This window comes from Rhea americana, unplaced genomic scaffold (genome assembly GCF_003343005.1).
Source record: "Rhea americana isolate MKP2758 unplaced genomic scaffold, rheAme1 scaffold_14, whole genome shotgun sequence".
Taxonomy (NCBI): Eukaryota; Metazoa; Chordata; class Aves; order Rheiformes; family Rheidae; genus Rhea; species Rhea americana.
Genome location: NW_028185483.1, coordinates 5,642,812 through 5,656,279, shown reverse-complemented (window position 1 = coordinate 5,656,279; position 13,468 = coordinate 5,642,812). Strand labels below are relative to the sequence as shown.

At 37.5% G+C, this 13,468-nt stretch overlaps 1 protein-coding gene across 5 annotated transcripts in view; it reads left to right on the top strand.

Annotated features, from left to right (window-relative positions):
• Nucleotides 1–2,627: 2,627 nt before the first annotated feature.
• TRIP12 (thyroid hormone receptor interactor 12) overlaps nucleotides 2,628–13,468 on the top strand; it is a 58,641-nt gene continuing 47,800 nt past the window's right edge. For 4 of the 5 annotated variants that reach the window (XM_085298621.1, XM_085298620.1, XM_085298619.1 and 1 more), the window contains exons 1-2: nucleotides 2,628–2,688; nucleotides 5,942–6,088. In XM_085298621.1, coding sequence (XP_085154747.1) covers nucleotides 5,991–6,088 — 98 coding nt within the window. In that variant the 5' untranslated portion in view covers nucleotides 2,628–2,688; nucleotides 5,942–5,990. Of the gene's footprint in view, nucleotides 2,689–3,243; nucleotides 3,298–5,941; nucleotides 6,089–13,468 lie in introns of those variants that run through there. The other variant, XM_085298618.1, reaches the window with a different exon arrangement.

The window sequence follows — 13,468 nt, the reverse complement described above, 5'->3', positions numbered from 1 at the left end:
AGAGGAGAAATGGGTAACTCCCTCTCCCTAATTGACGGCTTTCTTTGGAGTCCATAGCTTGAGTGTATTTATGGCCCACTGGGATTTGATAATATTTCTGCAATATCCAGAAACCTCTGCTGCTCTTAGTATATAGTATATGTGCTAATCATGCAATGATTAAGAAATTGCTCCACCCAAATAACTGCAGAATAGCCAGAAGAACTGTTCCACTACAAATGAATCTGGAAGAAAATTGTGCTGAAGGTTGGTGGGATTTTTGTTTGTTTTAGTGGGAAGAGAAGTGGTCAGCCTTCTGAAAAATCTGTTTTTGGCTAACAGCTTGGATACTGTCTAAAGCTAACCAGTGTAAGAGTGGATGTGTGAACTAGTCATAAAAGACCAACCTAGTCAGTGACTGGAATCCTCCAATACTTGTAGTCTATGCCCGTGTACTTTCCTCCTCATCCTRGTCCACATTACTGAATGTAATATTGAGGAAAAGAAGAGGAGTGAGTGTTCTCTGAACTACACGTGATTGCATTAAGGAGCAGGGCCAGAGCTGGTTCTTTTCTACTTAACAGATGTTGAGCATGGGAAGGGAGTGTGTCCTTGCACAACTGTACATCTATGCAGATCCAGGATCTTGGGTTACTTAAACTGACATCTTTTACATGGCTTTTCATCAAATGCTTCTGTTATTAACAGACTATCAGAGAAATAGTATTTATCTCCACTACACACCCTGATACCTGATGTGATGCTTTGATTTCTTAGTTGATGTTKTTTTTTCTTTTCGCTCTCTTCAGAGGTTCTCTTGTGATTCATCTTTTACCTTTCTGCTCACACTCAGAACCTCAGAATATATCTAGTCATCCTGATTCATAAATTTTCACTTGGCAGCAGAATTGGAGAGCTGTAACATTTAATCTCAGGCCCTGCTTTCAATAGAAGATTTGATCAGATGATCTCCAGAGGTGCCTTTCAGCCTAGGCTTTTTCAGTGATTYTAACTTAACACTTGTGCTCCAGTTGAACCTTGCATCAAAAAGGCACCAGGTTTGACAATGAGATTTGCCTCAGCACACTGTTAAACTGTTTGTCTTCCCATCAATATCTTGTCAAGTCTTTTAGAAGACATTAATAATGATGCTACTTTTAAGTCTGTAGAAGTTCCGTGCTGGAGCAGGTGTAGAAGTCCATTTGCTTACCACCTAACATGTCTTAAAGAGACTTCTTGATTCCTACTTATGTGTCTTCTCTGCACTGGGGTAACATTATACAGCCTCCTAGAACTGTAACATTTTTTGCTTTGAGGATTTTTGTAATTGTACTGAATTTGAGTAGTGGATTTTTTTTTCTCCCTCTTTCTTTTGGGGGAGGGAATACAAAAAAGCCAAAGGAAGCYTAATGTGCAAGTCAGTGGGACTTTGTGCAATTTCTATGTCAAAGTGAAGGTAATCTAATAAAAGTCACCACATGAATTTACCTACTGCACTGCATGTAGAAAACTAGTGTAATGTAGCATCTTGAAGTCATGTAGACAGCTTGTGACTCTTGATGGGGAGAAGGTGGAAATGAAAGCAGATAGAAAAAAATGGGAACTTACTATTGCAGTGCTGGAAGAAGAAAAACAACTTATTTGTTAATGCTCAGTGCTTTCATGTAGCTGAATAGCATAGGCTTCATAAAGGCCGGTGAAATCCAGTTACCTTATTGCATTTAGCTCATGGAACACTATCTCTTTCTCTTTTTTATGTATGGAAACTTCTCCTCAGATCAAAGGGAGGGAGGAGAAGAATTCAGGAGATGTGGTCGTAGAAAATGTTTTAGGAAATCTCCAGCTTGCTCTACCTACTCTCTAAATCATTCCAAGAACTATTCTTACTAGCAGAAGGGACAGTGGCCTCCTAAGCTGAGAATACAAGCTTCTTCCTCATAGAGCTTTGACATAAAAGCTCAGTTAGGTTTAGAAGGTGAGGGCTGCAGTGGAAAAGCAAGTGGGCAGAGTGAATAACTATTGAACTGAGAAAGTGTGGTGAGAAAGATGATTTGTGTGTGTGTGTATTTGTGTTTTTAAGATCTCTACACAGGACTCTAAATTGACTAACTGCAGTAAAAATTCTGCTGCTTTATACTGAGTTTGAGTCAGATGGTGCAGCAGTAGAAATAATTGAGTGAGGAATTGCAAGTGCTTGCTTGCAAGGCAAGAAAATAGGTGTGTGTATTTGCAGGTAAAGCAGGAGAACTTTAAGCTGTGAGCAAAAATGAGGTGCAGCTATGACATTGGTTTAAAATAAACTAATGTAGATCCAAAGAAGTTCAGCAGTTAGCCATATGTAGCAAGTTCTTCAGTTTAGCAGCATTTAAAATCTAAAACTCTTAAATGTTCATTGTATGCTTATACATTTAGAATGTTGCTTCTACCTTAATTGACTTGATTTCTTACTGTTGCAGTTTGTCAAGAAATTTATCATCTAAACTGAAATGTCACAATAAAAATCTGAAATTTTAGATTTAATACTCTCCAATAAGTTCTAGTTGGTTTCTAGTTGGTAAGATATGCAATTTGTGGAAGAAAATATCCTAGAATTACAAAGCATTTAAACATCCTTCCATCTTTTCTTCCTTCCCTACTTTTTGCCAAAGATTGACTTCAGGGCACTAAGGCCTCGCACTTTTGAAAGCTGGATCACTGCTTCAGTATCAGGTAAGGCGTTGCCTTTGGATCAAGGTACAAAAGAGAACGTAAGTGCATCCAATTTAGTTTAACTCCAAGCAGATAACTGGCATGGTAATGGAGTATTATAGGCGGAGCTGCTAGGCATACCATGAATGTTCACGAAACTGGAGTGCGAGAGCCTGAAGAACACTGTGCTGCCAATATTCTTGCAAAGAACTTCAAAACCAGTTCTAGAAATGCTCCAGTTGGATTGAAGAAGCCCCTTTTCTTGTGAAAGGGCCCAGTTCCCGTTTTTATAGGAATTATTATCAGTTTGCCTTGTAATGCAACTGGCAGAGTGCTTCAGTTTTACTCATTCTCATTTCCCTGCCATAGCCTACATTAGTTCATTATCSTTTAGAGTAGCTTCTGGTGGTGAAAGGTGTGATGCAGGTTTGTTCCACAGTTTTGTCTTTCCTCTGTTGCCTTCAAAGATATAGGAAAGTATTGATCACTTCCCATCAGCTTTTCCAGGAGAGAAGAGGCTAAGAAAAGGCTTCTACTGAAGGCTGGGAAGAGGTGATTGTGTCTTGTGTTGTCGTGGAACCTCTCCAAGTACTGTGTGTGTTATACAACTTGCAGTTGTAAAACTTACAGGTATGTTAGGCCTTTCTATGGCAGAAATTAATTGATGTTATTTCTCTTTGCAATACCAAAGACGTGGCAGTCAAGCGGTGGTTATTAAAACTCAGAGCTGTAATGCCAATCCAGCATTACATATAAAGGCAAATTGAGAGTCAAGTGGTAACTTGAGCGTAGTGTAGTGTGGTGAGAGATCTGAATACAGAGGAGTAACTCTGGACGTGATCTTGACTTGGCAGATTCCTTATAGAACAGCTGTCACTTACGTTTCCTGTGCAGCTGAGTAGCTTGTATGACAGTGCTGTCTGCTGCATAACCTCCAAGCCCATACTATGTAAAAAGTGTCTGTTACCCAGATTAATATTAATGTATTGAAATTTCATACCTGGAATCCTGGTATTGTCTAGGGATTCCCCCACCCCTTACTCTTCTAGTGTCTTGAGGATCCCGTGATATTGATCTTTGCTGGGAAAGCATGAGGCTGATGAATTAGAGCTCTAGAGTGAGTATTGCTTTTTGCAGGATGAATTCTTGTGGAACGTACGTTCCTTTTATGGCCAGTATACTGGGATGAGAGAGAGGAGGATTTCTTCAATATTGTTATTTGGAGACCTGACTACCTATTCTGGATTAAGGGAACAATAAAAGGCATTGTTGCCACCTGTAAAATCTTAGCAGTTCCGTTTTGCAAGAAGGAGGTAGTAACTTAAGTTGTACTTAACCAGCTATAATGGCTGTAAGAGCTCCATCTTGGGATGAGGTGATGCAGTGGATTTATGGCAAACACTTTACTGTGTAACTGCTGGTTTGACTTTAGTACTCAATTTCAACCTCAGCTGACCTTCTTACTGAGGACATTGCTCCCTCTTTTCAGCAAACGAGTTTGTAAAACATGGTTGCTTGTTGGTGTTGATGCAGAGATCCCTTTTCAATTGGTCTTTGAATACAAAGAGAGGAAGGGAAGATGCACAACAGTACTTGACAGTGCCTGTGATTTGACTTCGCCCAGACTCTGTAGATAGCATTGGAACCTCAGTCAGCTTTTGGCTTGGTTAATACTGTGCTAGTTGTCTTGCATCTGTGCTGTGCTTTGAGGAGAATGCTGCTACTAGCAAGCTGGTGTAGCTTCCCAATCTAGTGAGGCAAACTTTTTTCTGTTCTGTTATAAACCCTTCTGCGCCCTGAAGGAGCAAGATGCCCATGACTCCTGAGAGAAGAGCAAGCAACTTTGCTGCCTAACTTGATTCCTGGAGCTTACTGAAATACTTGTGTGCTAAGAGCCAAGAATTTTTAGTACTAGGTGGTATCATTACAGCGTAACAAGATTAAATCTAGGCTACCAGAAGCCCAAGTGCTTATTTTTTTGTACTGTGCTGCAGGTGTCCTAGTTGCATCTATTTCTGTTGGCCTTGTACTAGGTACGTAATACAATCAAACCAACTTATATGCCTGGTTTCCTATGGCTTACAGTAAAATAGAATAACATAAGCTGTATGTCTCTCTGTGTGTGTGTTTTGGTTTTTTTTGTTTTTTTTTTCTCCCTTCTTCGGTAAGTCCTTTCAGAGGAATAGACAACTACAGTCAAAGCATTGTCTAACTACAGTGCCAGTGCCAGGATTGCAGAGTTATTTCATTGGAGGCATTAAAATTTGAACTGAGCCTTGGTTATTCCTTTGCAGCCACGGTGCTGTTAAAAGTTTACTGGCAAACTACTTTTCTTACTGTGCTGTAGATACTACAGATACTGAATGAGCGTGTGGACTACTGTATTCTGAAAAAACTCAGTGTTTTGTCCTTTTTTTTTTTAACTTGCAAATCTCTCTCTCACCCAGATTTCACACGCCCCCCCCCCCAACAAACAAAAAACCCCCTGAATTTGCTGAGTGTATGTCTATTGCTATGCTCTTTATYTAGAAACAGTTTAGCCCAAGATATGGAAATTCTCTCTTCACTGGGGTGTGAAGAGCCTGCATTTCACAGCAATTGTGTGAAATATTCTAGAAGTAGTAATGCAAGGCCATTRTTTTGATTTCTTGCAATAATTATGCAAGTTCATTAATTCTGTGGTCTAAAACAGTAAGCTTTCCCCCACTAACTAAGCATCTGTAAATGAGAATTTCTTATTCTTAGCTGTATCTCTTATTTTTTTTCTTTTGTTTAGTCAGATTATTTGCAACTTTATCTGTGTAAAGAAAGAAGCTGCTTTACAGTAGTTAAGTTACTTCTGTAATCTTGTAATTCCTGAAATTGAGATTATCATCTCTTTCAGTAAAAGTTAAAATACTTAAGTACCATTGGTTCTATATCAGGCACTGAATTTTAGTAATTAATGTGTTTCTCCTCAATGTTGACAAATAGTTTCTCCTGAATTGCATTTATCTAATCTCTTAGCTAAAACAATTATAGAAGTCTACCAAGAAGAAAACAGTGAGTAATGTATGTGCACTTTATATACTTACAAGTTCTTGGTTACTGTATATTAATGAGATAAATGCTCTTCATAAGACTCTTACTCCGTAAAGAAAGACTTAAATTTTTTCAAAGTTTTTTGTCTTTTAGTTTTTGCTTAAACTGTAGCATTTTATGTCTGTCTCTTGAAATATAGCTGTGAGTCTTCGTGCCACATGTCTCATGTGACTCTCTCTCTCTTGTCTTTCAGTGAATGATAGTGTCTAGAAAGGGTATGTCCCTTCAGGAGAGAGGTGCCAATGTCCAACCGGCCTAATAACAATCCAGGGGGGTCACTGCGACGTTCACAGAGGAACACTGCTGGGGCCCAGCCRCAAGACGACGCAGCAGGAGGAAGGTATGATTGTTATCTACAATGTATTTTAATGTATAAAAGACAAAGCTGATATGATCTAGGTAGAGAGTGAAAATTTCCTTCTTGAAATCACAGCACTGRAACTTGGGTAAAACCTTCTTTTCCCTCAAATGCTACCTGTGGTGTTATTTTGTGGACTGAAAACATGGTTAACTTGTTATAATGCATATTCAGCTAAAATAGGCATAGAAGGTCTATGGGGAAAAGTATGACTGAACTACATCACACAAATTACAGGTAATAACAAATTCTTTCCTGCCTGATAACTAAAATTTATAGGAGGGAAAAAAAAAAAAAAAAGTGTGGTTGGTGAAATACCAGGAAGATCTGTCTCACTTTTGCAAAAGACTGGATAACTAGCTTTCCTCTGTTCCATTGCACTGCATGTTAATTGTGTTCAGCTTTTGCATAATTCAAGAACAAGAGGCTTGTCATTCCTTAATATATTCATACTAGTAAGCAAGGGGACCAAACTGTTTTTTTTCTGTAAGCAGTTGCATTTATAATGCAGGACAAAGTAGATCTTTGAAACTTTCCTATGGATGCTGACTGCATAATCACTGACATGCCAATTTAGGAAGTAAGAATCTTCATGTGACTGAATGAAGCCTATGTGGATGCATTTTGCCTAATTTATTTAAAATATTAGTTTACCGAAGAAAGATTATGGTATCATTGTAGGCGGCATCTGTGTCTGTATTATTTCTGTTTCTTCCAAGATGTTACTGGGGGAGTTGTTCAAATATTGGACTTGGATCTTCTGGTGTAAGAGTATTACTATGGTGTTGCAGGACMATGACACAAAGTTTTCTCTGTGAAGGATTCAAACTCTTTTTCTGACATAAAGATAAGAGATGTATTTCATACTAGTCTAAAGTGTAACTGAGAACAGTCTCACTATTGGAAGGATAGGTGATGTTAGCTGTTTGCCTAAGGAACTATTTAGTTCAGTTGACAGATATGCCATTCTTCTAAACAAATCTATTCTACACAAATGGAGTGATAGATGATGATGTAGATTATAAACGCACAGTTTCTGTCCTGTTCTTTTGTAGCTCAAAGAGGGGAAATACGACTGCCTTAGCTTGCAAAACAGTCAGGCATCTAGCGTTTTTTCTGTAGCATACTCCTCCTTTATTATGTTGCCTGCCTTGGCATAGTGAAAATTTCATCCTGTTCTGCATATTTGGTATTACCTCTTAATTAGAATGAATATTTTAGTTTGTATTAGTGCTAACAAATTTTATTTCATACTGAACTTGACCTGGAGTGGATAACATACCATCTAGAGTAAAGAAACAAGAGGCAAGATCTTCGGTGATGTGGTAGGAGATTCTTGTCTTCTGGTATCCTGGTTCCTTTGAATCCTGTAGCAGAATGCCAGGGAGAAGCTCTACAGTGAAGCAGACAGAAATGGAAGAAATTTAGGTCTAGTGTTATTTTCTTACAATAAAGTTCCTTATCCAGTGTTTTAATGCTGCATTGTGATCTGTTCCTTATGTTATCACACACTAATTCAAGTTGTTTTAAATGATTGGAACTCTTCCACCCCTTACCAGACTGGTGGCAGTCAGACTTCTATATCTAAGTGTGTATTACACTTTTGAACTGCATTAGAGCTCTGTGAGAACTAACGTTTGAACTGAAATTCTCTTACAAATAAACTTTTTTTTTTCAGCATTGTTTTCAAAATGCAGCCCTTTGAAACAGAGTGCACATGCACCCCCTACTCCCACCCTCTACTGAATAGGTATCTGTGGCTAACAAAGCGTATAAAGACCTAGATGCAGCATGGTAGCGAATATAAACTTTAGAAAGTGTTTTTCTCTTGCTCAGTCTCCTCAGTCTTCTCTTTAGTAAACTGCAGGAGCAAAAGTGACTACTGTGCAAGGAACAATGTAAAAGATCTATCAGGTCCTTCAAAAACTAAAAGATGAAATGGAAAGAGATTGCTTCTCAGATTTGTGGTAGCTTTTTCTCTGGTTGCCTGTCTTCAGACACAAGATTCATCCTTCTATGTATCTAAGATGCAATGATAGTTTTTTTTTTTTTTTTCCCCTTTCCTTTCCTTTCCTACTGCTGTTAGTGTATAAGAGGTTCTAGGGTTCACAGCTTGATGCGTCTTTCTCATCTCTCATGTCATGCTGTACTCTGGCAGTGATGCATACTGCTTTGGCTGCTACTTGTAATAAAAGACTTCTTTAATATTAGTGTCGTAAATGTCCCAAACTACTAAGTTGTTTCCAGTCTTGCTCACATTTTTCRTCCATAAAGTGAAGCTCTTCAGTTTCAACTGTAAAACTAATTTTAATAGCATCAGCAAGGCCTAGAAAGACCAATGGCAATAATGCACTCATATTATGCAAGGAACTGTGTGGACTTGGAATGCATCTACACTAGTGTTTTAGTTTGAATCAGGTATGTGCTTTCGAAGCAAATCTTGTTATCCCCCTCTCCATGATAACATCATGAATTGGTCCTGGAGCCCAGTAATTGGATTTCTGTTGTCTGAACCTAAACTGGAAGTTGCACTCTAGCAGTGCGCTGTGGATGTGTGGATCGTGTGAGATTTGATTCAGTAACTTCATTAAATCCAGAGATATATATTTTTTAAAATTAGTATATTAGAGATAATTAAGTGGTAACAAGAGGCTGTAGGGAGTTACTGCTTCACATCTAAAATTAACTGCAAAATTTATGATCTGAAACTTAAGGACCACAACTTATAAAGTGTGTGGAGAAGGTTACTTCACTTTGGTCGTAGATAAGCAATCACAACCCTTCCAGCAGAGCAAGTTTCAATACTGGCTAAATTTGTGTACTTCGTTATGTTTCTTGTATGGATGACTTTTTAAATCCTGGACATACAACAGCTTTTTTTCTTAAAGTTTTCTTGTGGCTAAGCTACAGATATTTCCAAAATACAAATTAAAAAGTGACAAGAAGAAACAACCTTGGAGAGAAGGTATATTGCTTATGCAGTAATTCCACATGCCTAATGCYGTGAAGTCTGTTAATCGGATGTGAACGAGTGGTTGTGTAAGCCCCTTTGTAATAGCCACTTGGTTGCACCTTTTTGAGGGTGTTTTTCTGCTCTTGCTCAGAGCATGATGTGTGGTATGACAACAAAATTTGTGAAGATGTGTGGTGCGGTGCAGCACTACGTAATGTATGTAAAGCTCCTCAGATGGAGCAAATGTACCTGGGAATACACTGATATGGCTGTATCGGCTTGATCTTCTTTTGAGGCATACAAGCACATGATAGTTTTGTGTGTGATAGCAGTTACAACAAACAGTGATCTATGATTGGAGTTTATGCCCAGGATAATAGCAACTTCTGCTGTTTCAAACCTGGCCTGAATTTTTCCTCTATCTCTTATGTTCTGACTGGAGCAAACAGTGCAATAGACTACAGAAGAGGAATGTGTTAAAAAGCAGTTCTGAGAATGATACTGCTTCCATAATGAAATAATAATGCATATCTTTCTGTAGTCTTTGGCCTGTTTGTAGCTTATAGGGCTTTTGTTAAAATGTTATCAGTTTGACTTGAGCAGCTACTCTTTGCTTTCCTGAAAGTCTTGGAGAGTCTTAGACGCTAGATCAGAGAGGGACTAAGACATAAAATGCAGAACCTTCATACTGGGTGTCTAATACTGGCAGATTTGCCTTAACCTGAAAACACCACTATGAACCCATTTTCCTTTAGACTGGACTTTTTATCAGCACTAATAACACTCATACTCCCTATCAAAAAAAAGGCAGGGAGGTCTACTGATGTCTTTTCTTCTAGTTTTACATTCAACACGATAGCTTGATCCAGTCTGAGTGTTTGGTTTTTATGGTTATGTTATTTTTAAAAAAAAAAAAAAAAAAAAAAAAAAACAACAAAACAAAGCAAAAACACTGATGTTAGGCTCACAGCACATGCAGAAAAAGTGTTGAAGCTGAAATTGGTAGTAAGTTTAGCCTGTATGATACATGTTTTTCCATAAAGGAAGCAAGGGTTGTCTCTGAAAGTAGTTGTGTAAACAGTCACACTGCCTTATGCTTTTAACTTAGAATTATGGCACTCTCCTAGTCCTACAGCATGAAATCTCTGAACCATCTCTTCCAGTACTCCTCTCGAAAGAGGAGGACTCTTCCTAGGTTTGTAAGGAAGCAGGAACAATACAAAAGTTTCCCTTCATGCTGGTTAAATCAAAGAGGAGTGGGAGCAAATGTGTTAGTAAGAACACATGTTAGTAATGAGAAGACGGGAGGGTACTTGCTGTCACTTTCTTAATACTGTGTCTTTGTTRTCACCATGTATTTTGAAGACTTGTGACCTTGCAACTTTAATTCCTAGTTAGGCCATAGAGTACTTCCAAACCATTGGTATTTGCTTCAAATAGGAGCAATTTGAAAGTGATATTGAGGTATACAAGATTTCTTCTGAAGGTGCTGCAGATAAATTCCCTTCAGTTACAAGCAGTGCATTGTTGGCATGGAGGGATGGAAGTGGTGCTGTATACCAGAACTGTGTACTGGCACTGCGAAGTATGTATATTTTTTTTCAGTAGTGTGAAGTGATATTGATGCTTTTTCTTTGTAGTCTGCATATTTTTACTTCTCAAAAAAAAGTGAGAAAAGTGTTCAAGTAGGATATCAATTTGACATATATGACTGACATGCTGTTGTAGCTGTGTACAAATGGCTGATACTTCAGCTGAACTTTTAAGTTTTCAGAATACAATAAATATGTATGCCTGTGTATTTTGGACTGGAGGCTACATGAGAAAACATGTCCTCACAATCAATCTGTGTAGTGGATGCTAACGTAAGAACAGGTTTGGAATAAATCTTTCAGACTTTAAAACAAGAATAACATTTTTGGATGGGCACTGTTCTGAAAATTTGTTTTAGGATTGGTCTTGATAATGTGTTAACTATTAATCTTTTACCAGAGATTTCTGTAAAAACTAAATCTAATGTTTAAATGTAAATCAAATTGTTCATTCTTTTCAGTAGTACTATTTAGAAATGTTACATTTTAACTTTTACGTGTTTTTTTTAACAGCACGTTATACTTTCATTTTGTCTGTGTAGGCTGAATCCTTTAACGGGACACTGCCAGTTGGAGTGTGCGAAATAGGGGTGGGAAGACAGGTGGAGTATTTCTGAAGAGCAAGTAGTTTGTGATCTGAGCTATTGTTTTTTATCCTATTTAACAGAGTTAAAGTTTTTTTTTTTTTTTTTTTTTTTTTTTACTTCATACTTGAAAGTATTTGTTACTTCACTTTGAGCAACTGATGAACATGACTTAGATGAAACACTTTTTCATTAACTAACTTCAGAAAGGGTGTGTGTATATAAAATATATAATATAAAATAATTTTTAGTGTACGAAGTAACTCTTTGTGGGCAGGTTCTGGTTGATTCTTTATGGTTCTGCTAGGAAAGTCTAAAGGCTGGCAGTTTCCCAAAGACTGCTTATATAAAGACTGCAAAATGGTGGGTCTAGTAAAGTGTGTTACTTCAAACTGAGTGTCTACCTGTGAATTTAAACGCTTATTAGTGGATAGCTGTGACTAGTGGAGTGAAGCCTTGGTGTGGGTTGTAAAATTGTCGTCTCAAGTTGTGAAAACACCACTTGAAGGTGTAGTAAGCTGTCAGTCTTCCTGGACMTCTACCTCTCAATGTAAATAGACAAACACAAGTAAATACTTACATCTTCATTCCTCATCATTAGTGAGAAACTCTGTTTCTCAAAGTACTTGTTGCTGGAATATTTGTTCAAATGCAGCCCCTGGATGAATGATATGTTAGCTGAAGAGTATAGAGAGCTTGTAACTGGATAACTGACAGCTAAAAGCCTTGAATTATGGGCAAAAGTATGGATGGCTTTTAGTCTTCAACAGGAATTAATCTTCCAACTGCCCATGTAGTTTTCATAGCATTTATTTTTCCAGACCTTATTTTTGTTTCTAGCTCCTCAGACCTATTTTAACTGACTTTATGTGCAAGTTAACTCTTAACAAGACTTTATAAGCAAGTTGTTGCAGCCTTAATACAGCCTGGGGCAATGATATTTGTTAATTGGAGCATAGTTCCTTCAACCGTGTCCTGTAAACTCTCCAGACTGACATCATGTAAAACTTAGAGGAGGGGAGTGAATGTCTTGCTCCTTTTGTTTAACTGCTATGCTACTGCATGTGCAGTTGCTGTTGCCTAGTGTACCTGCTACTTGCCACACATGTGAGCAAGATGAATGATTAAGCTCATAGAATGAGAAGTGAGCACAGTAGACCCAAACAAACAGATGAAAAAAAAAAACACTCTTGTTTTGACTCTCCATTTGTTAATGTTTCCAGTGTAACCTTTCTACTCTGGTTGTAAGTGCAATTGCTGCTGATGGTTTGATAAATAAAGAGAATAAAGTAAATGCAGGTAGTTTACACAATACATAATTCCACATCCCTACCCTACAGGTATGGTTGTAGCTTTATTTATGTACATAGAGTGGACATTGGTGCAATATTATGCTTGCAGAATTTGTAAGAACCCAAAGGAAAGGGCTTAAAGTGGAGGGGAAAAGCCTGGAACAAGCTGAAAATCTTCAGCGTGTGATCTAAATGCTTGATGCTTTGGTATATTACTTCTGCCATTTTTTACTTGAAAAGATCTTTAATTATCTGTGCTCTGTGAGTACTTAAAGCACGAGGCTGTATCCAGCTCTAATTAAAACACAAACCTTAAAGAAAAACTAACTTTTTAGAATGTACTTCAGAATAAGTGAATGCTGATCAGTTAGCTTACATAATTTACGATTGTCGGGAAAATGGTTTTTATGTGATAACTTCTGTTACTCTATAATAAAATCATTTTCAAGAAGAAAATTAAATTTTATACTATAATATTTTGTTGGAAAAAGTAATAGTCTAAACAGTCAGGATTAGAGGAACCATTCCCAAGCTTACTTTGATGGACTATGTTGTTGTGAGCTTAAATTTTAATGATTGCATTTATTTGATTTGATTTTGATAGTAAAGATAGTCCCTCTAGCATGAGGAATAAAGATAAATGGTTGTGGTGTGGAGAAGATGCGGTTTAATTTAATCTTTTCAGAGTATTGTGTTCTGAGAAAGATAAGCCAAAGAATGTGTTCTGAGTATGTGCTGTCTAGCTATATGTATTTCTTCTTGAATAACTGACTAAATGAGAATGCTTTGGGAGTAAACTTAGGAAGGAAGATTACCAAGGAAAGCATGCTAATATTACTCAGATTTTGGCTATTTCTACTCAATAGGTAGATTATCATGGAGCTATTTAGAACTGTGCCCTTGCTTGTGCACTCTTTTTTTTTTTTTTTTTTTTTTTTTTT